We start from the raw sequence: 27,386 nt of genomic DNA, 5'->3' as shown, positions 1-27,386 counted from the left end.
AAAAAACTTGTTATATATTAGTAGTATGTTATATAGTTTACTTTTTCTATTAATATAAAAAAAAATCAATTGGACTATTATAATTGTTTTTTAATTACAGTTTTTGTATTACCAGATACGTATGACACAGATGGCTATAATCCTGAAGCTCCAAGCATAACAAACACTTCCAGACCTATGTATAGACACAGAGTGCATGCACAAAGGCCTAACTTGATAGGACTAACATCAGGGGATATGGATTTGCCACCCAGAGGTAATACTGCTCTTTTATCATATTCATAATATAAAGAGTGGCAAGTTATTTATAAAGATTAGTCAATCATGCATTTATTGGAATTGAGTAAGTGTTTGTACCTTGGATCCTTTGGTGTCTATCATGAGAGAAAAGGTAATGTGTAATGAGAGAAAGGTTCTCTATGTGACATTGGTGACACTATCCTACCATCCAGGAAAAAGATATTTCCCAAAAGTACATATTTTCTATGGACTGCTGCGCTGTGTAGGTTAGCTCCCTGGCCAGGGATTAAACTCAGGCTCTAGCGCTAAGACTTAACCCCTGGGCCACTAGGGAGTGCCTATTTTCCATTTGGTTTGAAATTTACTGCCATGGATTGTTTCAGATATATAATTAAAAGCTTATAATATTATCATATAATTTCTATACATTTCCAATAGCCCATAGATGACCTTAATTAAAATTTTTTTTTGTGTTTTTCAGATTTCTAAGGTGGCAGAAAATTTGGTCTATAGGTAGGAAGAAGGGCATAGTAGTTCATAAAACTTAGTAGACACATTTGCTAATTGTATATCAAGAGGAGTTTTGTTTCTGTGTTTTCAGTGCTTTCCAATTACACTGAAAGAACCTGAATGGGAGAATATGTGTGAGTTAGAGCAAACACATCATAACTACTAAGGAAAAAACACAGTACAGCCTTTCTTAGTAAACCTTCAGATAAATAACATAATAAAGTTAAAAAAGGATATTGGACAGCTCAGGCACTGTCCAAAGGGGTCAGCCAGACTTGGGAAGAAGGAATAAGGCCAAAAATTCTATTTTAGAACTGGTCCTATGATACCAGTTGGCAGAGAAACTGCAAATTCCACTGTGAATGTCACCAATGCCAGATACCAGATATTTCCAAGTGGTCTGTTGTGGAGATACAGGATAAGTCAGCATTAGGTAGAGAATAGTAGATAAAGCACATACACACCTTATAATACTTTGGAGAAATGTGGGAAACTTTTGACTGGAACAAGGGAATAATGGAAAGTAAGGTGCACACTAAAAGCATTTGAAGAATTGTAGAAAAAATGATCTTAGGAAAGATGATAGGCAAGTAACAGTGCTAAGTGCAAGATTTTAGTGTACTGGAGAGTTGGCAGCACTTGTGACTAGATTGGATTATAGGATTTATGGGGGTAATGGAGAAGGTGAAATTAAAGACAGCAAGATTTTGTCCTGGAGGAGGAGAAAAGTTTTGGTAGAAAGATAAAAGTTTTGTAAGTGTTTAATGTGCTTTGCCATGGTGCATTTGACTAGAAATGAACATTGGGAGGTAGAATAAGGAATGCTGAGTTATGAGAGATAGCTGATCAGAAAATGCCGATTTTGGAGTCATGGGCAGGTAGAAGTTTTGTTTTTTAATCTATCTCTGTTCCAGATCTGTGAGCCTGACTGATTGAAGTTCCAAAAGCTTTTCTCATGAGTTTCTGATACTACACTGTTCCCCTTGAAATCAATTTATCACTAAACATGGTAAAGTCATGGCAATAGATAAAGATGTCTTAGGAAGATTGTGTAGTGTTAGTTTAGGGATCCCAAGTAAATAACCTGAGGAATGTTAACATTGGAGGAATGGCTGGCAAAGGGGAACTTATATAGGGCATTGTGAAAATGAAGCCAAAAAGGTACAGACAACAGCAAGGTGTGGAGAGTTATGAAAATCAAGGAAAGATAATATCTAAGAAGGAGGATGGGTAGGTGGTCGTTAGCTTCAAATGCTCATGAGAGGTCAAGTAAGGAGGACTGAGATGTATTTGCAATTTAAGGCAAAAAGTTATGACACCAGTCACATAAGCATGAGCAAGTTAAGTAAGCAGTAGGTGCCGTTTACCTATTTCTAGAGGATTAGTGAGTGAGTGCATGGTAAGAAATCAGAATTAGCAAGTGTAGACATCTCTTGGAAATAACCTGTAAGGCCAGGGAGAAGAGAGAATAATCTAGCTAGAGAGGAAAAAGGGTCTACGAGGTTTCTTTTAAAAGTGGAGTGGTTTGAGCTTGTGTAATGATGAATAGAATACCAGTTTACAAGGAATAGTTCAAGATGAAAACAGCAAGGCTCTTTGGTGGCAAAATTGATTGCGGGAGAATCTGGTATCAGAAGCCCAGTTAGGAAGGTGTACACTTGGTTAAACATGATGCAATTTTGTATCAAGGTTGTCAACTGAAAGGAAATGCAGGATAAAGGGATGTTGGCAGAATCTGAAATAAGATTGAGAAAAGGAAGCTTAATTAATACAAATTTTGCAAAAGATGAAAAACTACATTTAAAATAAAATGGCCAAAGACAACCCAGAAATGAGAAATGTAGGCCCAATCTTTAGAGCAGAATTCATGTGTGATAGATTGATACGATCTTCTGCATGGAGATCATTGTTGTGGCCTTGAAAGAGATTGTGTTGAAACAGACCTGAATACACTGGGTTAGTTTGTGTTTAGAAATATGAAAAATATGATTTATACAACCAATTTATCCACTTTTTAAAATTATGTTTTACTATGTGGATCAGGTTTCATCTTTTTAACATTGTTGTCATTTGGAAATTAACAGGTTAAAGTAAAATTCCACCTAAGTAAATGTAAAATGTTGGAAATAGCAGGTATTAACAGTGATTTTGCTGTATTTCAATCTTGGATATTTACCTTTTTAAATCAAATACACTTTTATGATGTTAATTTGTTGATGTTTAAATAAGCAGTTCAATCACAACTCTAGGTTACTCTTTTTTTTTAAAAGATTTATTTATTTATGCATACAAGAACTGAGTTGCAGGCCAGAGTGTGGGGAGCAGAACAGGCAGATTGACTGAAAATACACTGCTGAGGGGAGCAGCATCTGAGACAGGAGAGATCTGCTGCTCAGTGTGGGTCAGCACCTTGGGCAGTGGCTGCAGACAGCTTCATAGTGCTGTGATTTAATCCCTTGCGCCCCAGGCAAGCCCCCAAGGCTATACTCATTGTCTTAAAGAAAGGTTGCTGAAGTAGTGTTAAATTTTAAATCTTTTATATTATACATTTGATTTTAAAACTTATGAGCCCAGAGTCTCAAGTAATTTATTAGTTATTTCTGTTATTTATTTGTGGTTAGGGTGATAGCAAATGGGAGTAGTGACAGGGGTTTTATGTCTCCTTCGCCCCCCTAAAGTAATGAAGCGTATTTTATTTGGACATATGAGAATACCTGATTTCTTTTTCACAGTTAGGTGTGAAATGAATTTGAAATAAGCTAAAATCCTTTAGATTATTATCAAATGAACATTTGTTTTTCTTCCAAAAATTATATTTGGACAAAAACAAAGACCCAGAACTTAGGCTCCAATGTGATATTTAAGGTTGTAGCTATGATAAAGAAAATACTAATCTGTGCTTTCTTTTGTTTTCAAACAGAAAAACCTCCTAATAAAAGCAGTATGAGGATAGTAGTGGATTCAGAGTCAAGGAAAAGAACCATTGGTTCTGGGGAGCCTGGAATTCCTACAAAGAAGACTTGGTTTGATAAGTAAGCTGGCAGGGAAAATCGAGGAATTTAATTGGGCAGCGAATTTTAGAATTGTTGCAGTATTATAAAAAAATAGTATTTTCTTCTAACTTAAATTCATACTCTCTTCTCTAGGCAATCTCCACCAAAAGTATAAATTTACATATAATGTTTAAGCTAGGTGTCTGGTACTTGTGTGGTATTTCCATATAGAAATGGTATGTGATTGAAGACACAATTATTTCCTAAATTTTGTCTAAGAAAAGCACCCCTTAATTTACAGATGTCATTGAATACTGGTTGTATATAGGATAATCATGAATCCATCATTAGGGAAGGAAGTATTGGTAGGAGGCTTTAGCATGTGGGTAATTCCTCTTAAAAACAAAAAAGTGATCTTTTGCTGGATAGGGGAGGTTTGGATAGATGCTGAAGTGATCAAGGAAGGATTTCAGAAAAAGGGGTAAAGAATCAGAACGTTAATGTATGTGATGATTCATTTATAAAAAATTGCTTGTGTAAAGAGAGACTAGGATCATACTTGTAAAACTTTAGTATCTATTTAATAATGGTTGACTTATAGATCTACCTCTACCTTTAATCCTGTGATTTAGGGCAAGAAGTATAATTTCTCTGGGCCAGAGTTTAGTTCTAGGTTCAAGTATCAAATATACGGTCTGTAGTTCTCACATTTTTAAATTTTGTTTTCCAGTTGGAAAAAAGGTTGGTTCTGTTACTCCTTGCTTTTAAAAGAGAGTACATTTAAGTATACCAGCTTTTGATTTAATGGAACAGAGGTCATATGTACAAATTGAATGAAAGAGGGTGGTAGAACCTTTCCTGCTAAGAATTTTAAGTAGAAGTAGATTAGAAGTGGAAAGTAACAGCTGATAAGGAAAGAACCATTTTCAATTGAACTTCTTGTAAAGCTGACATTATGAATTTGGAAGCTTCATTTCTTGGAAGAAAATTTAAATTTCCTTTATCAACCATTATTGAAAAAAATGAACTTAAAGTATAAACTATTCTTTTGTACTTGCTAGAGGTCAATGTATATAAATGAATGTAGTGATTAACTTGTTTTTTCGTTACAGACCAAATTTTAATAGAACAAACAGCCCAGGCTTCCAGAAAAAGGTTCAGTTTGGAAATGAGAACACCAAACTTGAGCTTAGAAAAGTTCCTCCAGAATTAAATAATATCAGTAAACTTAATGAGCATTTTAGTCGATTTGGAACCTTGGTTAACTTACAGGTAAGAACCATGAATGATTCTTTTGTCTTTGTTTAGCTATTTTGGGAGAGAAGTTAATGTAATAACTCTTTCATAAGGCAACGTTATGAAAAACTTGGTAATATTCTAATTCAGAAAATTGCGTATGAAATGAAACTATGTTTTAGAAAAATGTGAGCTTTGGAATTAATTTTTATTTTCAAAAGACAGAAGTTTTCACTGATTAGAGTGTTATTTTTTTACCTGATAGCGATTGTCATAGAATCACATCAAGTTAAATAATCATACTGACAAAATATAATCTTATAGTAATTTTCATTGTCTTATTTCTCAAAATCATTTTAGCAGAATGCTTCAATCATTTATTTTTATTTTGTTCTCTGATGAGATTTTTTTAAAAAGATTTATTTATACAAGAACTGGGGGTATAGGTCAGAGGCGCGGGAGGGTGACAGAATTCACCAGAGACAGAGTGGGGAGCAGAACAGGCAGATGTACCGAAGACACTGCTGAGGGGAGCAGCAGGTGAGGCAGGAGAGGTCTGCCACGCCTTGTGGGTTTCTCCCAGGCTGGCCAGGAATCGAACCCGGCTGCAGAGGCTGCGGACAGCTTCACAGTGTGGTGCTGAACCCACTGTGCCACCAGGGAGGCCCTCTGATGAGATGTTTTTAGCAAATAGTCTTGAGGCCCAAATTCCGTGTAATCTCTAATTAGTTGAAATACTTACTTTTTCTTCTGCCATTTTTGAGCTTCCTTCAGGATAAATACTGTAATATGTATTTGACCTCACCTAACTTGTGAGAATTTTTCATGTATTGTTTGTATGTTATTAGAAGTGTCAAAATAATGTTGGAATTTCTCTTTTTCAGTTTGTATAACATTCTTTTCAACTAAATTTTTTTTTATAATCTGGTAAAAGTAATTTTAGAGAATACAGCTTAAGTTGCTATTTTAGAAAATTTTGTTGTTTCCTTGCCATTTAAAAAATATAAAAGTAAAAAAACGCATACTTGCTTCAGAGGGGGCAGTAAAGATTTATATAGAAGTTAAAGAAAGTGGTTTTAACTTTGTTTCTTATCTTCCTCATATATCTCCATAATATAATTACATTATTGTTAACAATTTGCTATGTGATATTCTAGATTTTTTTGGAATTCCTATGTGTATCAATCAGTATATCAATACAGAAACTTAAAAATATACGTACATTAAAAATATATAGGTCATAGTATACATATATTTTGTAATTGTTTCCTTTGTCTTGAATATCTTGTTGTGGTAATTCACTTTGATGTACCATGTTCACGTCTAGATGTAAAAAAAGTTCTCAGAATATTCTTTTCCTCACACAATTAGCTGTATTGGTAATAGTTTAAAAAATTTAGCTGAGGGACAAAACTTGTTATCTCATATTTCAGTTTGCATTTTTTTAGTTCCAGTGAGGTTGACTCATCTCTTTACTAGTCCTTTTGCTGTATCTGCATACTACCTTATCATTATTTATAAAATAGCTATTTTTAAAAATCAATTGTAAAAAGCTTTAGCTTTATCTTACACTTCATAAAATTGATGTTTCAAATTCCACAAATGTTATTTTTAACGTGCTTCCTGAAATCCCTAAAGCTAGTATTTAAAGAATATGTACTGTATACTTTGAATTATTCCCCTGAATAATTCCCCATGAATTATTTAGTTTTTAACACTATAACGTAGGTATTGATACCCTATCTATGGAATGGGAAATGGATGCACAGAAACTTTAAATAACTTCCTTATGCTCCCTACGTAAGTGTAACAGTCAAGGTTTGAGCCTGGCAATTTGATACAGAGTCTATGTTCTTAATCTCTCCTATGTTACATATCACCAGTGGTTTATATGCCACACTTTGAAAGACACTGCTATTATGGAAAGAACAGAATTGTTGAAGTAAAAAAGCCTTGGCTCCATTGCTCATTAGCTTTATGGGTCTACAGAATACCATACTCTTTGAATCTGTTTCCTTATCTGTAAAATGTGATTATTTGCTGTGTTATGTGAGTCTTTTTTATTTTTTTATTTTTTGCCTTTAAATTTTCTCATGCCCTTAGAAATAATTATGTGAGAATTACGAATTTGGAAAATTTTTATAGGTGAGTTTTTCCTGTAACTTTTAGTTAGAGATCACTCTTCAAAACAGTTTGCTGCCTTTTCTTGATATTTGGATCTTGGCCAAGTCCATTATTGACTTGGGATTATTTCTCATAATCAGTATTAATATTTGGGCTATAAAGAGAATCATTTTGAATGTTTGTATATAGCATTTGTGCAGTCAGCATTCTTTACTAAATATTATAAAGAGGAGGCTTTTGTCAACTTTAAATAATCTGCAGTTAGCATTTCTTATGCATTGAAAATGACTATGGTAATTATCTATAAGGAGGTGTGATGATAGGACTCTTATTTGGAAGGACTGATACCTCACTTCTTGAGGAATTTTACTGTATGAAGCAACAGATTCATTTGGAAATCCACTTTTTTTACTATTTTATATCTAGGTTGCCTATAATGGTGATCCCGAAGGTGCTCTTATCCAATTTGCAACATATGAAGAAGCAAAAAAAGCAATATCTAGTACAGAAGCAGTGCTAAACAATCGCTTTATTAAGGTTTATTGGCACAGAGAAGGAAGCACCCAGCAGTTACAAACTACTGCTCCAAAGGTAAGAGAAATTTATGTGAAATTAAAAGCTTAGAAAGCTCTTAGTGTAGTGTTTCAGCACAGAGGTGTTGCAGTCAAGTAGACTTGAGTTAAGATCCTGGCTCTGCCCAATACTGTGAGCAATATGAAGGAACTACCTAACCTCTCTAACCTGTTCTTTTATTTTGTTGTGAAGTTAATTCCTAGTTTAGACAATCATGAGATAATATATGGAAAGCTTATAGAACAGTCCCTGGTAAATAGGAGACAGTACATGATAGCTATACATATTCTAGACTCAGACTGGTTCATCTTGGAAATCCTTTCCTCTCTTTTCCTCTCCCTCTCTCTTCAGTGACTCAGTCAATATGTAATGTTAGATTAATTGCTTATAGAGTTGTATTACAGCAATTTGTTTCTCTGTTTAACTTTTTCCTGTTCATTAAAAAAAAGAGATAGATGATAGAGATTTATTACTTTATTTTTATAAAATAAAAATAGCTTCATTATTTTATGCAAAGAAGTCATCTATACACATGTATGAAGAAAATAGCAAGTCAGGTTTTGATTACAAGCTGCAGTTTTAAAACTTTCTCTTTATGGGCAATTTAATAACAAAGTGATAAGATTACTTTCCATGTTCCTGAACTAATTAGCTTCTTAACAATATTTTGTCTTGAGGTAATGCAGCCGTTAGTTCAGCAACCCATTTTACCTGCTGTGAAACAGTCAGTCAAAGAGCGATTGGGTCCAGTACCTTCAAGTACCATTGAGCCAGCTGAAGCCCAGAGTGCCAGTTCAGATCTTCCTCAGGTATATGAAGTATTACCATTTTGTGTCACTTAATAGGTTCTCAGTAAATTAGTTTCCCTTGGTGTTTTTATTTATACTTAATTGTGTATATTTATATAGAAATGAGATAGCCTGTATATATTTGAAACCCACCTGTGAGCTCTTTTTTTTTTTTTTTTACCATTACCATAACATTTTCCATAGTCTCTCTTTTGCTATAGTATTTGAACCTTAAATTTTTCTCTATAGTTAATACTTCTTTATGAGAAAGAGTTTACTTTTACTTTGTGGAGGAGATATTTTTCAGCAAAATGTCCTGAAATGTGACATTCAGTTCACAAATTCTTATTTTTCCCCATCATCTTTTACTTAACTAGAATTCTGTTCCAGAGGTAATCATGCACTATACTTCTTTGAAACTTTTTGGGAAGTAATGGCTAAAACCATCAGGTTTTACATAGCTCTCTTAGAATCTTGCTTCACTTATTCCTGAGTCTTGGGTTCTCTTCACCATATATCATTCCTTTCTCACTCCCTTCCTCATTTGAGTGGCAGTTTCTTGTTTCTACACCCTCATTCTCGGAAACTTAGCTTTCCTTTGTTTCCAGATGTTTTAGCTGTATAAAATAGTTAGGATATGGTTTCCTAATTAATGGATGCCACCATATTAAAATAGTCTTTTTAAAATAATATATTCAAATTACTTGCTGAAGAGTAAGATATTTAATTTCTACTTAAAAAAATGCAGAATGTAAATTGGTAAAATATTAGTTACTTTAAAAAGTGAAGTACCCAAATTCGTTTAGCTTGAATCTTAATAGTATTTGTCTGTAAGACATATTGTAGGAGAGTGACTTTTTATCTTAAGCTCAAGAAGCAGGCTGGTATTTTAATTAATATTTAAAATGTTCAAACGTTCTACTTGTCAACATAGGATTCTAAGAATTTATTATTCTACATCATGGTGGAGACTTTAGCAAGCATCTAGTTCAAACCTCTTTGTTTTATAGCATAACTTTTCATGATTGAGTAATATTCCACATTGTCTGATTTTTCTGCGCATGTTTTCTTTCTGTCTTTAAAAATTGCCCATGTTTATGTGATTAACATCAAATACTTACAGAGTTAGTGTATGTTAGTAGAGTCAGAATGTTCAAAATCCCAACAGACTTATATGTGTTTGGGGAAACACTGAATATGTCCATTTTAATTTTTTTAGAATGTAACTAAGTTATCTGTGAAGGACAGGTTGGGTTTTGTATCAAAGCCATCTGTTTCAGCAACTGAAAAGGTAAGAAGAATATGGCATGATGTGTTTGTCTTGGCTTCATAAATGTTTTTCAGGTGGCATCTTAATTTTTTAATTTTTTTCATAATTCCAAACTTTGCTTCTTAATATTATCTGTATCTCTTATTCCAACTTTTTTGCTTTCTATTTGCCAAAAAAAGTTTGCATATGTTTTTCATGTTTTGCATCAGCATTTATATACTTGTCTCTCACTATATTTCTCTGTGCACCAAACTTATTGTTTATTTTTTTCTTTTTATTTACTATATTTTCATTAGAGATATTGTACATTTTAATTTGAAAATTCTGGTACTCTAAAAGAAAGGAAAATGAATTAGGAATTCTGCTGGAGATTGAGGTCTGGCTCTTTACTTACTAACTGCATGATGTTGGTAGTGCTCTTAACCTTTCTGAATCTTTTCCTCATCAGTTAAATGGTGGGTAATCTTTGTCTTGCTCACAAAGTTTTCTGAGGCTTAAGTAAAATCATTTATTTAAAGGTATATTGTAAATTAGAAAAAATGGTGTAAATGCATTTTTTTATTGATTACTAATAGCTGTTGTGTATAGTCTGACAATACATTTAGTTTTTTTTTTTTTTTTAAATAAGTAGGGAGTGAATACTGATTAACTGAAGACCATTTATGGACACCTGTCTTATAATTCTGTGTAGATGTATTATTTTTTTTTTTTTTTGTTCAGGTATGAATGAATGCCCAGATCTTTAGTCCTATTTGAGGTGTGTGGAATCACAGAATTTTATAATTAGATAATCTTTCTCCTTTTCTTTATCTTTACTTTAGAGGAAGGTAAGGTCCAAATAGTTTTATGTTTGCTGTATACTATGAGTTATTGAAATTGGACTGGAATCTGGGTCTCATATTCTTAATCCATGGCTCTTTCCATAGTGAAGACTACATAGGAATTTGACTTCGTAGGTAAATAGAGCATCCCATGAAAAACTGACCTACTCTCCTCGCTTGTTCTTCGGTGTATCATTTTATTTGTTTGCTATGTTAAATTTTGACATTCCGTGTATCAGATTTTCTTCTTGGATACCTCAGCATTACTTCAGGCACAATATGCCTTAACTCATTTGTTATTTTCCACATAAATTAATTGCCTAGCCACCACCTCTCAAGATGGTACCACCATTTTCAAGTTATATGCTCTGAAACCCTTAGAGTTATTTACATGTGTTATAGTTCACTTCTCTTTCTCTACCAAATTCTGTTCCCTGGCCACTGGATGCAGTGTTGGAGCTGGCTTTATTTTACACTGCCTCTATCCTACATCTTAATGTTAATTCCTTACAGAAATATTCATTTTCTCTAATAAATGACTTTGCTTGATTGATAGTTCATCCATATCTCAGTTATTCTCATTCTGTTATTTTTGCTTTAGTCTTTCTACCCTAACAAGTCCTTTCTGCTCATTGTCCTTTGCTCTTTCCTGCATTTGTTTTCTTTTTTGGTGATCATTTTCATGTAATGCATTTCCTTTGGCATAACTGAGTTCTGTTCATTCTTTTTAAATATTGAGAATCTCTCTAGCCTCTTCCATAAAACCTCCGATTTTTTTCATGTGACGCACTTCCTTTTCTTGAATTTGTGTTGCTTAGCTTACACTATTACCTTTGGCACTATCTAAATATTTACTTTGATGAGATTTCTCCTCCATAATGATAATTAACTAAGGAATAAAGAAAGCAACATAAGGCCTGTTATATTTTATGTAGTACTGAGCAGTTTTGGAAAGTCTAGACTCCTCTTACTGTTTAGGATCTGGACTCTGAAAGTACAGTTATTAATTACATAGGTCTTATCAGAACTCCCAATTAGGTAGTTTTTGCTATAAAAAACACATGGATATCATCAGTAAACATTCAGTTTACTGGAAAAATGATTATTTACTTAATATGAAAATTGACTTAATAACTAAATTTTCTATGCATAGTTCCTCAGATACTCCCTTTTTGTTACATTTTACTCTAAGGTACTTCTTTAAAAAACTGTTAGAACTTACCTTGAATATGGCAATGATACATCGTAACTGTGCTTCTTTTGTGTTTGATTTTAACTGGAGCATTGTCTATTAAAAATGATAGTTGGATGAATTAATTTGTAGTCAGTAATTTTTCAAAATGCTTTTTTATCCTTTCATCCTTACCCATGAGAAAAATCTGTTTTTCTTTACAAGTACTACTAGTAGTAATGATTGGCAATATTTTACACAGGATATATGATAAGGAAATGTTAATGGATATAACCTCTCTCTCATTAGGGAATTGGCTTTCTGACTTGGAAAATAAGAATTATTAGTGATGTACATTTAAGCAACGCAACATATGATATTTTTCAGCTCATTTTATGAATTCAACATAGTTTTGGTGCCAGTCCTAACAACTGTAATATAAGAAAGGACAATCATAGGCCAACATTTTATGAATATGAACGTAAAAATTCTGAACAAAGTGTTAGAAAATATACAGTAATAGGAAAAAAAGTAATACATCACAGCTAGGTAAGATTTATTCTGGAAGTGCAAGAATGATTTGACATTTGAAAATCAGTTTGACTCTCACTACATTTATAAAATATAGGGCCGGGGGATGAATACCCCACCTGTATCAGCAGGAAAAAACATGAAATTCATTACTTAGTCATATTAAACACTGTAATAAGAATAGAAAGATAATTTTTCATTTAACAAAGGATATCTGCAGTCAGTATAATGGTGAGATATTAAATGGTGTGATCAGGAACAAGAAAGGATTTCCTTGTCATCACTTTTTTTTTCTGTAGTACAGGGCCTAACTGGTATAGTAAAGTCAGAAAATGGAATACATAGTATTCCATGGGGGAGGACTGTGTTTTTCTTGGGTGGGTATGGTGTGGGAACATACATCTGAAGAGGTGGGATCTTATGTTTTTGAATCAGTGTTGTAAACCAGTGTTACCTTAATTAAAAAAGTAAAGGGGAAAAAACTGCTTTTACTCACAGATGACATGACTGTGTACCGAAAACCCAAAAGAATTCACAAACAATTGGAATTAATACATAAATACAATAAATTCACTAGAAATAGTATCATTATGTAAAATACAAAACATGGAAAAACCCATCCAGAAAACAGAGAAAGTGTTTGTTTGAAAAGGCTACTTACTGCCTGTGCTTTGACTCTTCTTAATAAGTGTAGCATCTTCTTTTCTTGGATTTGTGACTCCCCTCATTGATTTCACTTTTAACAGGTTTTCTTCTCTTTTATCACAACTCTGTCTTTGTTTTTTGAAATAAAGTACCTGTTGCTATCCAGATTCTTAATATCTAAACTTGAAACCAAATAGATTCAGATAGTGAGCTGTATTTGTAAATCACACAGTTTCTAAAACACATTTGAACACCTCTGAAATTGAGCTGTCGCTTGCAGATGTTTGTGTTTGTGTTATAAATGACAGTCTTTTTTTTTTAAGAAGGGTATATAAAATGATAGTGTATGTTGTGTGTAATATATTAGCTGATAATTCTATTTTTATAGAAGGAAGTTCTTGGATAAAACCAGGAAATGGGATGCTGCTATGAATAAAGGAGTTTTCTCATTCTCATCAGATACTTTTTTGTTCACTTTGAACCAGAACTCTTAGTTAGATATCAGATATGAATTTGAATATGGTGAAAAGGAGTGTTCCCTGCTTACTGAAAATGGAGAAATCCTGGATTAAACAAATTTATATGGGTTACCTTAGTTGTGAGCGTCTCACAACTTTGATACGCTTTTTAATGTTTCTGTCAGTGTTTTTTATTGAGGTATAATTTACAATGCATTTACAACATAATGATTAACAGGGTGTAGAAGATAATGATTCAATATGTATATATTGTGAAATGATCACCCTAATAAGTCTGGTTCACCCTCATAGCTATAACTTGTGATATGAGCATTTTAAGATCTACTCTTTACAACTTTCAAATATATAGTATTGACTAGTCTCCATGCTCTATGTTACATCCCAAGATCTTATATTATGACTGAATTTTATACCTTTTGACTGCCGTCAGATAAAATGCATTTTAAAACTAGAAAATTGGGTTATGCTGTTCATTGTTTCCAATTTATTTGGGGTAGATGTCTTTTGTAGTTGCAACTTTTCAACTTGTAACTGTTGTGTGGAAGTTTATGAAACCAGAGTCTGTCTAAAGCAAATTATGTTTTACCCTTTATAAAGTTGTCTCATTATATAATCATACAAGTTGTGTGCATGGTAAAGTAGCACAAAAGAAATTTTTCTCTACATTTGCAGATGATGAGAACTAAAATCTGTGTTTACACATTAAATATGTTTACTACATAATTCTTTGAATGCAATCATTTCACATTTGTTTGTGATAATAGATTATTAATTTTTATTATTGATGAAATTTATAAATTAAATTTTGATACAGCTTTGAAAGAACTTCTTGGGTTTGTAAAGAGCCTTTATTTTTAAACATCAGTTGTGCTGTATTGAACAACATAGTTATAGTATTCCAGGTTTTTAAGAGCTGATGAATTGCCTGAACTTTGTGGTGGTTCCTAATCTAATTTCATGATAAAAGATTAGAAAGTGGTGTCCAGATTGCTATGTTTCTGATATATGCAGATATTAACATTTTAACAGCTAAAAGGTGGAACCTTTTTTTTTTTTTTCCCCCCTTACAGAAACTCTTCTATTTGTGTAATTCCTTTAACCTTTTTTAGATCATGACTCCTTTAAAGACCTTTGAAACTGTATTTTGCCTCTGGAAAGTTACATGTTCACACACATTTACTTTTTATAACATTCATACATCTCCCTAAAGGGATCCCTGGACTGTTTTCTATGGACTAATAATCTACCCAATCGAATATACAGCTTAAAAATACAGGGCATTTTTTTGCCCTTGAGTTGACACTTTTGCAGAAAAGTTATCTACTCTAATTCTTCATCTCTTTAAATTAGTGCAGAAGTATTTATCAGGTATTTACAGGGTGTCCTTGGCACTCAGGTAAGCACTGCAAATATAAGCAAGAAAAACTGTACTCAAAAATGAATTTTTCAGTTTTTTAGGACATTATACACCATTCAAATTGAACTCTTCGGTTTTATAGATGAGTAAACTGAGGTCCTAAATGTTCCTGAGTGTCAAAATTAGTTGGGAGAAGGGCTTAGATATGGGAAGAAGCAAAAATTGGAGACAAGCATGGTTTTTGTTTCAAAGTCCTCAACGGTATAGACAGGGACGAGACACATGAATTAATATATCGTTGGGGCTTTTTTTTAATTAAATATTAATAACTAAAGGGATAAAAGTTCTGAGAAGGACCAGAGTGGAAGAAATGATTAAGGTTTTGTAGAGGTCCTGACTGCTGAACTTGAGCTGGATTTAATGGAATATGGTTGCTCAAAAGAAAAGAAACAGTACTAACAAAGGAATGGAGAAAGAAAACAATTAGGTTAATTTTAGAACTGCAGGTTGAAATGATCATATTAAATTTTTGAGGGACAGCATCCAATTTCCTTCTGTGCCATGCTCTTGTGTATAGTTTTTGCTTTAACTGCTAGGAATAGAAGTAAATGTATTCAGTAAAAATGAATATTTTCTCACTGATAGATTAATGGCAGTTTTTCCCCCTCGATTTAAAGTTTTTGTATGTTTGTATTTGCTTATTTCCTAAAGCTATGTATGTTGTTAATTTTTTTTTAATTTTATAGGTTACCCCTCATTCATAACCTCTTTCAAATCACTAAATATGGTTTAATTATTATATGTACATTATACATTTAGTTCACTGTGCTAAATTTTGACAGAATTGCTTTAAAGTTTAATTTAGTAGAAAACAGGACTTAGAAGAAAATGCTTGATTTTTTTTTTTTTTTTAAGAAATTGAATTTGTATTGCCAGGTATTGTCTACGTCTACTGGCCTAACAAAAACTGTGTATAATCCAGCTGCTTTGAAGGCTGCACAAAAAACCTTGCTTGTTTCCACCTCTGCAGTTGATAATAATGAAGCACAGAAAAAAAAGCAGGTAAATACACCTAATAGTGTACAAAATTTGCATGTAGCAAAGCTTTCCTGCAGTTCTGTCTTTTTCAATGCTTACTACAAAGTAGAATTCAAAGAAAGGTGTATTTTGGCTGCTACTGAAGTTCTCTTTTCCGTATTACAGCAGTAAATAGTTTTACATGGAACAGAAGATTCTCCTGATTGATTTTTTTTTTTTTAATAGAGGCATGTTTATTTATTTATTTGTTTGTTTTGTTTATACATGCACTGGGTACAGTCAGAAGCACGGGAGGGTGAGAGAATTCACCAGAGCCAGAGCGGGGAGCAGAGCAGGCAGACTGACGAAGTACACTGCTGAGGGGAGCAGCGGGCGGCAGGAGAGGTCTGCGCACCATGTGGGACCCTCCTCTGGTGGCTGGGGAGCAGCCGGGGATCGAACCGGCGCTGCAGAGGCTGCGGGCAGGTTCGCAACCCAGCGCTCAACTGCTGCGCCACCAGGGAGGCCCTCCTGATTGATTTTTGAAACTTGCATACATACATAAGTTTTACATAGCAAAACTTTGCATTTAATTATTGTTGCCAAACTTCTGCAGATAGAACCATTTCTCTCTATAATAGTTGGGCAATAAACAGTAATAATCTTTTTTTTTTTTTTAAGATCTATTTATTTTTATACAAGAGCTGGGGTATAGGCCAGAGGCGTGGGAGGGTGAGAGGATTCACCCTCTCAGGGAGCAGAACAGGCAGACGACCGAAATACACTGCTGAGGGGAGCAGCAGGTGAGACAGGAGAGGTCTGCCGCACCATGTGGGATTCTCCCCGGCCAGCCGGTATCAAACCCACACTGCAGAGGCTGTGGACAGCTTCACAGTGAGGTGTTCAACCTGCTGCACCACCGGGGAGGCCCTAAATAGTAATATTCTAATGGTAGTTTTGATTCCTCTTCTCTAGGAGGCACTGAAACTTCAGCAGGATGTAAGGAAAAGGAAACAAGAAATTTTAGAAAAGCACATTGAAACACAGAAGGTAAAACATTAGAATTGGCAAATATATTTACAGATGTCCTAATTTTGACTGAATTTAATCCTCTACTATATAGATCATCCTGAGAAACATTTTAGTGTAATTGATAATGGGAAAAACTGAAATACTATCTTGATAATAAATAGAGTACTGTATTGGAATGAAGGGCATACATTCAATGGTAGATTGGGAATGGGAATAATTTAAGTGGAACTTTAGTTATGAACTTGAAATGAAAATTAGGTGTTTACTGAGGTTTGTTGCTGCACAACTCTGTTTAACAGAATGAAAGGGAATCTTTTTTTTTCTGTCTTGAGACTTGTACCTTTCATCAATTGATTTGTGATCCTTCAGTTCTGTAAAGTAGTTAATAACCCATCCAACTGTTGAGTAACAGAAATGTGTCTAGTACAAATTGAGATGTGCTACAAGTGAAAGAAACATACAAAGTTCAGAACATAATAAGATGAAAAAAGTAAAGCAGCTCAATAATTTTTGTTGAAATGTAACATTTGGGATATATTGGGTTAAATAGAGTTTATGAGTAAATTAATTCTAGTTTGTTTTATTGTGGGTGCTAGAAAATGAAAATTTACATATCATTTGCAATATTTCTTTTATATAGTGTTGCACTAATTTTTTAATATAAATTAGTGTCATCTTGATTACTCCTAATAAAAGGTGAGACATTTTACATTATCATGTAGAATGTATGTCTTTTCTAGTTTAAATTAGAAAATACATGATAAAGAGTTATCACAATGTTTTATACCTAAAGCCGACTTTGACTAAGAGGACTTACAAATATTCTGTGGTGTCTTCCAGCCCATATTACCTTGCTTTATATTCTTGTTTCCTGTCGATGTTGGGGGAGATATTCTTAGGCTATCCATGTATTCTTCCCTGTGACAAACAAAGTAATTAAATGTTCCATTTTTCTAATATCGTTATTAGAACAGAGTCATATAATGAACAGAGAACTAATTCTGACATTTTTATTCTGATTATTTCTGGGCTGCAAACTACATTTGGAGTAGAAATACTTAGAGGCAGTAGAATCAACAAATGAATTAGGAAGTAAAATTGTTGATATTAATTCAAATAATAATATGATTATGATTTGATGATTGAATGAATTTCTTACGGTTGTGTGCTTTGAACTTAACATTCCAAGAAACTTGTGTACTAACAGAGTTCTTCACAAAGTTTTGTCTTGAATTAAGATAGTTAGCATCACCATATCTGCTATTCAGATATCTCAGTGCTTGAAAGCATTATCATAAACACATAAATTGAAAGTAATAGTTATTTTTATATTTACTTACTCTGCAGTGTTTACCTTGTTAATAACAGTAAGAATAAGTATCTTATATTTTCCTTTTTTAAAAAATCTGGCAGATGTTAATTTCAAAACTAGAGAAAAACAAAACTATGAAGTCTGAAGATAAAGCAGAAATAATGAAAACTTTAGAGGTTTTGACAAAAAATATTACCAAATTGAAAGATGAGGTCAAAGCTACTTCTCCTGGACGCTGTCTTCCAAAAAGTATAAAAACTAAAACTCAGGTATTTTAATTTGTGTTGTTACTCATATTACTATTGGTTAAGAAACATTAAGACACTTTATTGTTTAAGAATTTGGGTAATATCCTTTGCTCCAAATCTAATTATTGTATCTTACCATTCTCCCCTTCCTCCATAAATTATAAGTAGATAGATAAAAAAGCAAAATCTGCTAATCTATTTTTGAATCCTGTGACTTGCACACAGAAAGTTAGTAATTGGGACAGCTGTTGTAGATAACCTTGAAAAGGTAGTTTGGGAACAAAATTGATATAGATACTTAATTTCATGACTGAGGAGTTTGAGCTTTGTTTTGTAAGTAGTTGGTGTATAAAAGGTAAATAAACAGAATTAATTCTGTGAGGACTGTACAAAATGAACTGATTTAAAGTGAAAAATTCAGGTAGATTTATTTACTCGTTAGATACAAATAAGTGAACAAGATAATTTCAGGTGGTAGTAAGTGATTTTAAAAAATCCCACAAAGTTATACAGTATTAATACTTAGTGGATGTGTATATATGTATAAATTCATGAATTTATACTGATATTTCTGATTCTGCTCTAACAACCCTTGGTGTCTTCCTTTCCTTTCTTATTCCATATTTTCCTCCCTAGTCCCATAACAACTTAGTTGCCACTGACATCAGTGCAGTATTCATTTACACAGTCTTCTAATACATTCCGTATATTTCCAGTGTTACTGAAACAATTCTACTTCCAACTGACTAAATAGGAAATTCAGAATCTATTTGCATTCTTTGCAACTTCACATTATGTTCTACTAAGAGAAGAGTTAGAACTATCTAGGAGTACTTTTTCTTTTGTATGGTTGTGTTACCATTTGATAAAGTTAAGTGTGTTTTTATTTGTTAAGTTTTTGGATTCCCTCCACCCATCTTTGCTCATATAATTTTATTTTTCTAATAAACATTAACATGACTCAAAAAGCAAACTATTTCAAAAGGTATATATAGAATATATACCTTTATCCCTGACACAGTACCTCTTCCTTTCCTTTATGTGTATGTATTTCCTACATAAAAACATATTGTATATATTGCTTATTAATACTTAGGCTTTTGTTTTTCTCTTCACAGTAATTTCCTGAAAATTGCTCCATATCAATCCACAGAAATTTCACTCTGGCTTCTATACAGAGAGTGAATTATAGGGAAATCAGTGGAAGTAGGAACAAGTTATGAAGCTATTGCAGTAGTGTAGACCAGAGGTGATTGATAGATTGGACTAGGCTGATAGGCCTGGGGATAGAGAAATGTATGGATTAAGTGGGAATTTGTGAAAGAAAAAATTCTGTATAAATACAGGCTATTACTATCACTTAAAATAATAATTATTATTTTCTAGATGCAAAAAGAATTGCTTGACACAGAATTGGATTTGTATAAGAAGATGCAAGCTGGAGAAGAAGTAACTGAACTCAGGAGAAAGTATACAGAATTACAGCTGGAAGTATGTTTCAAAACTGCAGTATGCTCAAGAGGAGCAGATATAGTGGTGGTTATTTTGAAACTATATTTCCCTCATTGGGATCAGTTTTTGCTAATCTCTGGCATGCATATTGGGAACATACATAAAGGAAAGAGGGCAGAGACAAAATTTTTTAGAACTAGTAAGAAAATACTTTGTTTATTGAGGAGTGTTAGTAATTATAACTATTTACTGGAGTCCCTCCACTGCTAGTGAATTTTTTTCCTTTTCTATTTTTACTTGAACTTTTCCCTGAGACCTAAGTCTATCACTGTCATTTCAGAATCTCTTATGAAGAGATTCTGTAGATAAACATGCATATTATATTGAGCTGGGATGAGCAACTTTGGTAGAACTGTATTGATGAACATGCCTACTTTTGCCTATAGATGGTGCTGTGGATATTTATAAAAGAGAAATACACTACTTTCTTATAATTTACTTACATGATTATTTAAGAAAAAACTCAGTGAAATCGATACTTATACATGAGAATTTTTAATATTTTAATGTAAGGAGATGTTTGAATATCAGAATTGCATTTTGAAGTACAGAGGCACTGTACTTGATTTTTTTTTTTTTAATCAACTATCATTTTCAAAATTTTGGTCCAGCCCAGTATTTTTTGAGAACTAAGTAATACTGGGCCTCCCTGGTGGCACAAGGGGATAAGTCTTAGCACCGTCATGCTATCAGCAGCCACTGCAGCACAAGTTTGATCCTCGGCCAGGAAGCTGACCTACATGGCGCAGCCAACCTCTCCCGTCTTGCCCGCTGCTCCCCTCAGCAGTGTATTTCAGTCGAGCACCTGTTCTGCTCCCCACTCTGTCTCTGGTAAAGTCTCTCAACCCACCCCCCCCCCCCCCCGCATTTCTGGCCTATACCCCAGTTCTTATATGCATAAATAAATATCATCTTTTTTAAAAAAAAGAACTAAGTAATACTGTTTCCAATATTCTTTTTTCCTTTTTCATCTTTTTTTTTTCTTTAAGTAGCATTGTTTTACCATACAGAGGTGTAGGATCATACCTCTTCGTATATGTTATTACATTGTGCCCACCTCCAAGGCATCCATAGTCCCCTTTGCTGTAGTGCATTGGGCAGGAGCGGTCCACACCCTCTTTCCCCCTCAGATAAGGGGTAACCTCAATTTTACAGTCAGATTTCCAGGGTTTGTTACTGGTTTGGTACTATCTGACCCTTTGTTTTGTTCCTCTGTATTCCACATAAAGTGAAACCACTGGTATTTCTCCTTCTGACTTACTTTGCTTTGCATATCCCCTTCAGTTCCATCCATGTTGTTACAAATGGCAAGAGTTCTTTTTTTTAACTAGCTGAATGGTATTCCATTGTGTATATACACCATACCTTCCTGATTCACTCATCTCGTTTAGCCATAGCTTGGGTATTGTAAACAGTGCTGCAGTGAATATATATAGGCATGCGCTTGTATTTTTGAATTAGTTTTCTTGCATTCTTCAGGTAGATAACGAGGAGTGGAATTACTGGATTGTATAGTAGAGCTACTTTTAATATTTTGAGAAACCTCCACACTGATGTCCTTAAAGTCTGGACCAGTTTAAATCCCCACCATCAGTGTATGAGAGTTTATTTTTTCCCACATGCTTTCCAGCACTTGTCTCTGGTCTTCTTGAGATGGGATCTCGTTGTGGTTTTGATTTGCATTTCTCTGACCATAAGTGATTTGAACATTTTTTCATGTGCCTGTTGTCATCTTTTTTTGAGAAGTATCTATTTAACTCTTCTGCCCATTTTTTGATTGAGTCATTTTCTTTTCATTAAGTTGTATGAATTCTATGGAGATCTTGCATATCAGCCTCTTGCCAGATGTATGGTGTACAAATATTTTCTACCATTTATTAGGGTCATTTTGCTTTAATGATCATTTCTTTTGCTGCTTCTGCAAAAGAGATGATTTGATATAATCCTGCTTGTTATTCTCTTGTTTCTTTTGCCGTTGGTGATAAATCCACAGATATTTCTGAAGCCCATCTCTTAGAGTTTTGCCTGTTTTCTTCTGTGTTTTTGATAGCTTCAGGTCTTAACATCCAGGTCTTTAATCCATTTTGAGTTAATTTTGTATGTCATATGAGATAGTCTAGTTTTACTCTTTTGCATGTTACCATTCAGTTTTCCCAGCACCATTTGTTTTTCCTTTTTCCAGTGTATACTCTTATCTTCTTTGTTATAGATTAACTGTCCGTAGAAGTGTGGGTTTTTTTGGGGGGCTCTCAGTACTACTCCATTGATTTGTGTGTCTGTTTTTAATCTAGTACCATGTTGTTTGATCACTATAGCTTTGTTGTATAGTTTGAAGTCTGGGAATGTGATGCCGCTGTCATTCTTTTTTGTCAATATTGCTTTGGTTATTTGGGGTCCTTAGCGGTTCCGTATGAAATTCTGTTGTTTTTGTTCTATTTTTGTGAAGAATGCCATTGAAACTTTGATAGGGATTGCATTGATTCTGTGTATTACTTTGGATCATATTTCCATCTTGGTTCTTTATCATGACACTGCTAAACACTGATGACATTTGCTGTTTTTCTTTCATGATGGCTAAACCTCTTTTTGCAGTTAATACTAGTCTGTGTAGTATTTCCCAGAGGATGTTCATGCACCACACCTGTTTCATTTTTTGTTAATAAATATTAGTGGAAAAAGTTCCGAGGCCAAATAAGTTTGGAAAATGTTATATTTGACATACATTTTTAACTGAAGGATTTCTTGGAGTCTTTTAATTTGTAATTCTTCAAAAATGCATATTAAATATTCAGTATTGCTTAAAACTGTGTGTCCATAGACCTACCTTTTCAGGCATTTTGAGATGTTGAGTGTTCCCAGGGCATATTTTTTATAAATGCTGCTCTATAATTAACATTAATCCTTAACTTGTTATGTTTATTAATTGGATTTTAGGTAATTATTTTAGCCCATTTTAATATTAACACTCTTCAGATGAAGCTGAAATATTTATACTTGGAGAGCATTGACAGTGGTGCCTGCTTAATATTTTCACTTTGATGTCTCATATCCTCCTACTGAGTCTGTTCAAAATTGTGCTTATTTTGCCCCTAAACTCCATCTGTACAATTACCCAAACAAATATGGGGGTCTTAATTGATTTCTACCTTCAGAATCTGTATCTAATACCATGTTTTAGGTGTTTTTCCCAAATATATTTAAATTGTGTTTACTTTTCTCTTCATTAACATCATCTTATATCAAGCTCTATCTTCAGTTGCTATAGGCATTGTAGCCTACTGACTGACTTCCCACCTTTATTCTCTTCTTCTATTCACTTCTAAAACTATAGCTAGGAGAACACTTGAAGCATTGATTTGGTTATATCACTCTACTTTTCTGCTTAAAATATTTTAATTGATTTTCATGGCTCTTGAGATAAAAATCAAAATCCTTAATGTGGCCTTTAGAGTTATTTATGGTGTTCTGTTTATTTCTCTGGTTTCATCTTTCTCTCCCATGCGGTTCAGTTATACTGGATTTTATTTGTTCTTTCGAGTACCATGTTCCTTTCAGCCTTGTTCCTTTGTTCATGCTGTAACTCCTGTCCCTCACCCTTGCCTTGCTTTTTCTTTCTTCTTTCTTTGAGTCACTGAATAAATATTATCTATAACCAATCAGCTACTGTTGTAGGTGCTTGGGATAAAGTACAGAGTAAAAGAAGGGTTAATTCTCATTGAACTTTCATTCTAGAGTCTATTCATTCCAAATCTCTAATGTTCTGTGATATCTTTAAGTAATGCATTTCTTTACTTTTTAAATCACTTTTTGTTAACGTAAATAAATAACTTGCACTGCTTAATGTCTTAGTGCATATCTAGGATTTGCACACAGAAACTGCTCATTAAGTATTTGTGGAATTGAAAGAATGATTTGCCATTCATATGGAGTTATGCTACATTGGTTGTATAATGATGTGTTAGTGTAAGTGATCAAAATGATGAACTTGAGATAACTGCTTAAGCCAGCAGGCTAACAAATAGAACTACTATTTGAAAACCACAACTGGAAAATATATTTATTATGACTTCTGCAATAATGTGTACACTATATTATTTGGAAATCAAGGGTTGCTCGTCTTTTTTGTGATAGAGTCTGATGTCTTAGAGGTCAAGAACTTAGTAGAAAAAGGCACTTTTAGTAATTTCAAAACATTTCTTAAATTATTGTTTCATTTTCTGAATTCCTAAGCAAAGTTAGCGAACTTTGCTTTCATTTTACAAACTAAAAACTCAAATTATGAGATCCTGTTATATGGCATTGTTTCAACATGGTATCAGATTGTAGAAATACTTGACTCATCTGAATGAGTGTAACACTTATGTTAGTAATTGTGACATTTAACTTTCAATCATTTTCTAGGCTGCAAAACGAGGGATACTTTCATCTGGTCGGGGTAGAGGAATTCATTCGAGAGGTCGAGGTGCAGCTCATGCACGAGGCAGGGTTCGAGGTCGGGGTCGAGGTGTACCTGGTCATGCTGTGGTGGATCACCGTCCCAGAGCATTGGAGATTTCTGCATTTACGGAGAGTGATAGAGAAGATCTTCTTCCTCACTTTGCGGTACTTTTTTACTGCCCAACAAAACGAATACTGGTGTCTATTGTTGGGGAAAATGGATATAATTAATGGGGAAATTTTGAAAATGACATGAATAATTGAAACCCATTAATCTGGTCAAATAATTTGATTAATATATAATCTGTTAATTATTTTTTAAAAACCTGGGAGGTTTATTGTTTAATTTTTATCTATAAGAAATTTGACTATTCTGGCACTTAGTAGTTCTTTGGATATTGTGAAATAAATTAATTTGGACTTTGTTTTAGGGAAGAAGGAAGTTTTATAATTTAGTTTCAGTTGATAGTTACCTTTAAGGAAAAATCTAAACCATTGCACAGGCCATCCAGACTTTATTGTTATTTGGGTGGAATTTTATTCTTGATCCTGCTGACCTAGAAATGAACCAAGACAAAATTTTGGCGTATGATCTTCATGTTGCCTTAGTTAGTGCCAGGGTTTAAATAAAGGGAATCAGTCCAATGGTCATAGACCACTCTCTGAGAAAAGAGAATGGAATTTTAGTTGCTGTTAATCCATTATTTACCTTGAGCTTCCTGGCATCCATTGGGCTGATATTTAGAAGAAGCTTATACCTGCCTAAAGGCATTTTCAACTTAAATGTTGTGATGCTTATCCTAAAGGTCGTTACTGAGCATTAGTTTTATTGGCAGAATTACAGAAATTGCTTTTGAGCTATGAAGGGCACAACTACTTTTTACTTTCAAGTATTTACATATTTACAAGCAAGTTAAGTTTATAAAAACTAGATTCTTTAGTAACTTAGAGAAGTATTTTTCACAGAAATTAGATAGGAAAAGAAGAGTAATGTTTCATGAGGTAATAAAACTGGAGTTTAGGTGTTAATGCATAAACTTGTAGATAGGTGTACACATGATTTAATGTTTGGAAAATTGAGATTTAAATGTTTGGCAGTCATATTCCAGGCTGTTAATAAAAGTTACAAAGATGTAACTATACTTTGTTAGGACTCAGGGAGGTATTGAAGGAAATGGCATATGTTCAAGAACTAACTTAAATGATTAATATTTAAGGATGAAGAATATGGAAAGTCCTATGCTTGATAGCTTCAAAGGGAGAAAGAAAGGAATCAGAACTAGCCAGGAGCTTGAAGATAATTTAGCCCCACTTTTTCTTATTGTCTACCCCACTTCCACACCTTTCACAAGAGGCAACAGATAGCTGACTTATATTGGATATAGTTGTACAACTAGCACTGAACATGCTAAAATAATCCAAACAAATAAGGTGAGTTGTTATAACAAAGACAGTTGGTTTTAGGAATATTCAGAGGCATTAAATGGAGATTTTTTTTTTAATTTTTTTTTTTTTTGAGATTCCAACTGCACTTAAAGTTAGTAGCGGTGATGTACATTTTCAAATTATCAGTCTTCAGGAATGCAGGTTTAATGTTTAGCTTCTCCACCTCAACCTGTGATTTGAACACATGACAGGTTATCAGAGAAAAAACACTACTTTATTAAAGGACCATTACTTATTATATATTGTGGTTAGTAAGAGGTTTCTCTGATTCATCTACTGGGACCAATAATAGTAATAAAAGTTAAAGCTAAAACTTATACTTATTTTGGCAGTTATTATTTTAAATACCTTATATAAATTAAATTATCAATTATTTCGCAACTTTGCAGTAGGTATCCTTTTTTGTCCCTTTTACAGAGCAGGAAAATGAAGCCTAAAGAGACTGAGATGTTCAAATTTACACAGCTAGTAACTGACAAAGTGGAGATCTGATTGATTCTAAAGTTGATTCTCTTTAAGAGGAAAGAGTGTGTGTGCTTTTGTATTTTATGAGATTGTGATTATAATTTTATTTTTGGGTAAGGAAGAAGGAAGTTACTGGTAATAATGTATAGCGGGCTAGAATTTTATATGATCAGCATTGATCTTTCCACTTCTACAAAGTGGAAAAAATATCCAGCAAACCAAAAACAGGCATAATTTAATGTGTTTAGCTTTTAAATGTCCTAAAGAGTCTGATCTATTGCAGTGTAGATGAGAGTGAAAGCAGGTTCAGATAGTGTTAAATTTTTGACTCAAAAGACCTGGACTCCCATCTTGGTAATTAACTTAACTTGGGGGAAATTGCTTAAATTCTCCAGATCTTACTTCCCTCTATCTTTAAATTGGGAATTATTAAAAAAAAACTCATAGCATTCTGAAGATTAAATATTCTCCCTGAGAAGAATTCAACATGTTCTGGGATCAACATGTTGAGGAGGAAGGGTAATAAGGAAGCTTAGACTCTGAACATTGTTTTTTATTTAAAAAATAGTAAAGTCAAGTAAAAGTTTTCCTAATTCTAAAAAGCATAGGATTATAAATAATAATGAAGGTAAGGCCACCATTTATCTTCAATACCAAGTACTAAAATGAATTATTCACCATTTTTAAAATATTTTTTAAAATATTAGAATTTTGGATGTTTCAAAATATTTATTTGGGGGAAATACTTTTTTTTAATTTAAAGCAATATGGTGAAATTGAAGATTGTCAGATTGATGACTCTTCACTTCATGCAGTAATCACTTTCAAGACAAGAGCAGAAGCTGAAGCAGTAAGTATCACAAATAATCTAATTTATTGGAAATTCAGATGGAAATGTTTTATAAATAATACTTAAATATGTTTTAATATAAATGAATTTTGAAAAAACTTTAAATAGCTACTGTTTGATAGTAGATAGAACATACAAAATGGAATCCACAGTCACAAAGAATGTCTTAGAGCAGTTAGGCAATTCTGTATTTAATTCTCTATGTATAATGTAACATGGTTACGAATTTAGTTAGTCATTAAGTAAATTGTCAAGTCATTTTCTTGAGACCACAGTTGTTCTCTTTCTTTTTTTTCATAGGAGATAGAGCCACCCCACTTACTGTTAAT

The 27,386-nt window shown here is 33.3% G+C and overlaps 1 protein-coding gene across 6 annotated transcripts in view; it reads left to right on the top strand.

The window, feature by feature from the left end:
- Positions 1-27,386, top strand: part of RBM26 (RNA binding motif protein 26) — a gene marked incomplete at both ends in the record, with an annotated part of 74,849 nt that overhangs the window by 35,012 nt on the left and 12,451 nt on the right. For 2 of the 6 annotated variants that reach the window (XM_084234482.1, XM_084234479.1), the window contains 12 exons: positions 116-256; positions 3,671-3,782; positions 4,856-5,015; positions 7,530-7,694; positions 8,354-8,485; positions 9,684-9,755; positions 15,675-15,800; positions 16,731-16,805; positions 18,201-18,368; positions 19,734-19,838; positions 24,261-24,461; positions 26,971-27,057. In XM_084234482.1, coding sequence (XP_084090608.1) covers positions 116-256; positions 3,671-3,782; positions 4,856-5,015; positions 7,530-7,694; positions 8,354-8,485; positions 9,684-9,755; positions 15,675-15,800; positions 16,731-16,805; positions 18,201-18,368; positions 19,734-19,838; positions 24,261-24,461; positions 26,971-27,057 — 1,544 coding nt within the window. Of the gene's footprint in view, positions 1-100; positions 257-3,670; positions 3,783-4,855; positions 5,016-7,529; positions 7,695-8,353; positions 8,486-9,683; positions 9,756-15,674; positions 15,801-16,730; positions 16,806-18,200; positions 18,369-19,733; positions 19,839-24,260; positions 24,462-26,970; positions 27,058-27,386 lie in introns of all 6 variants that reach the window. The other 4 variants (XM_084234481.1, XM_084234480.1, XM_084234484.1 and 1 more) reach the window with 4 other exon arrangements.

This window comes from Talpa europaea, assembly GCF_964194135.1.
Source record: "Talpa europaea genome assembly, chromosome: 6".
Classification (NCBI taxonomy): domain Eukaryota; kingdom Metazoa; phylum Chordata; class Mammalia; order Eulipotyphla; family Talpidae; genus Talpa; species Talpa europaea.
This window is presented reverse-complemented; position numbering and strand designations above follow the sequence as displayed.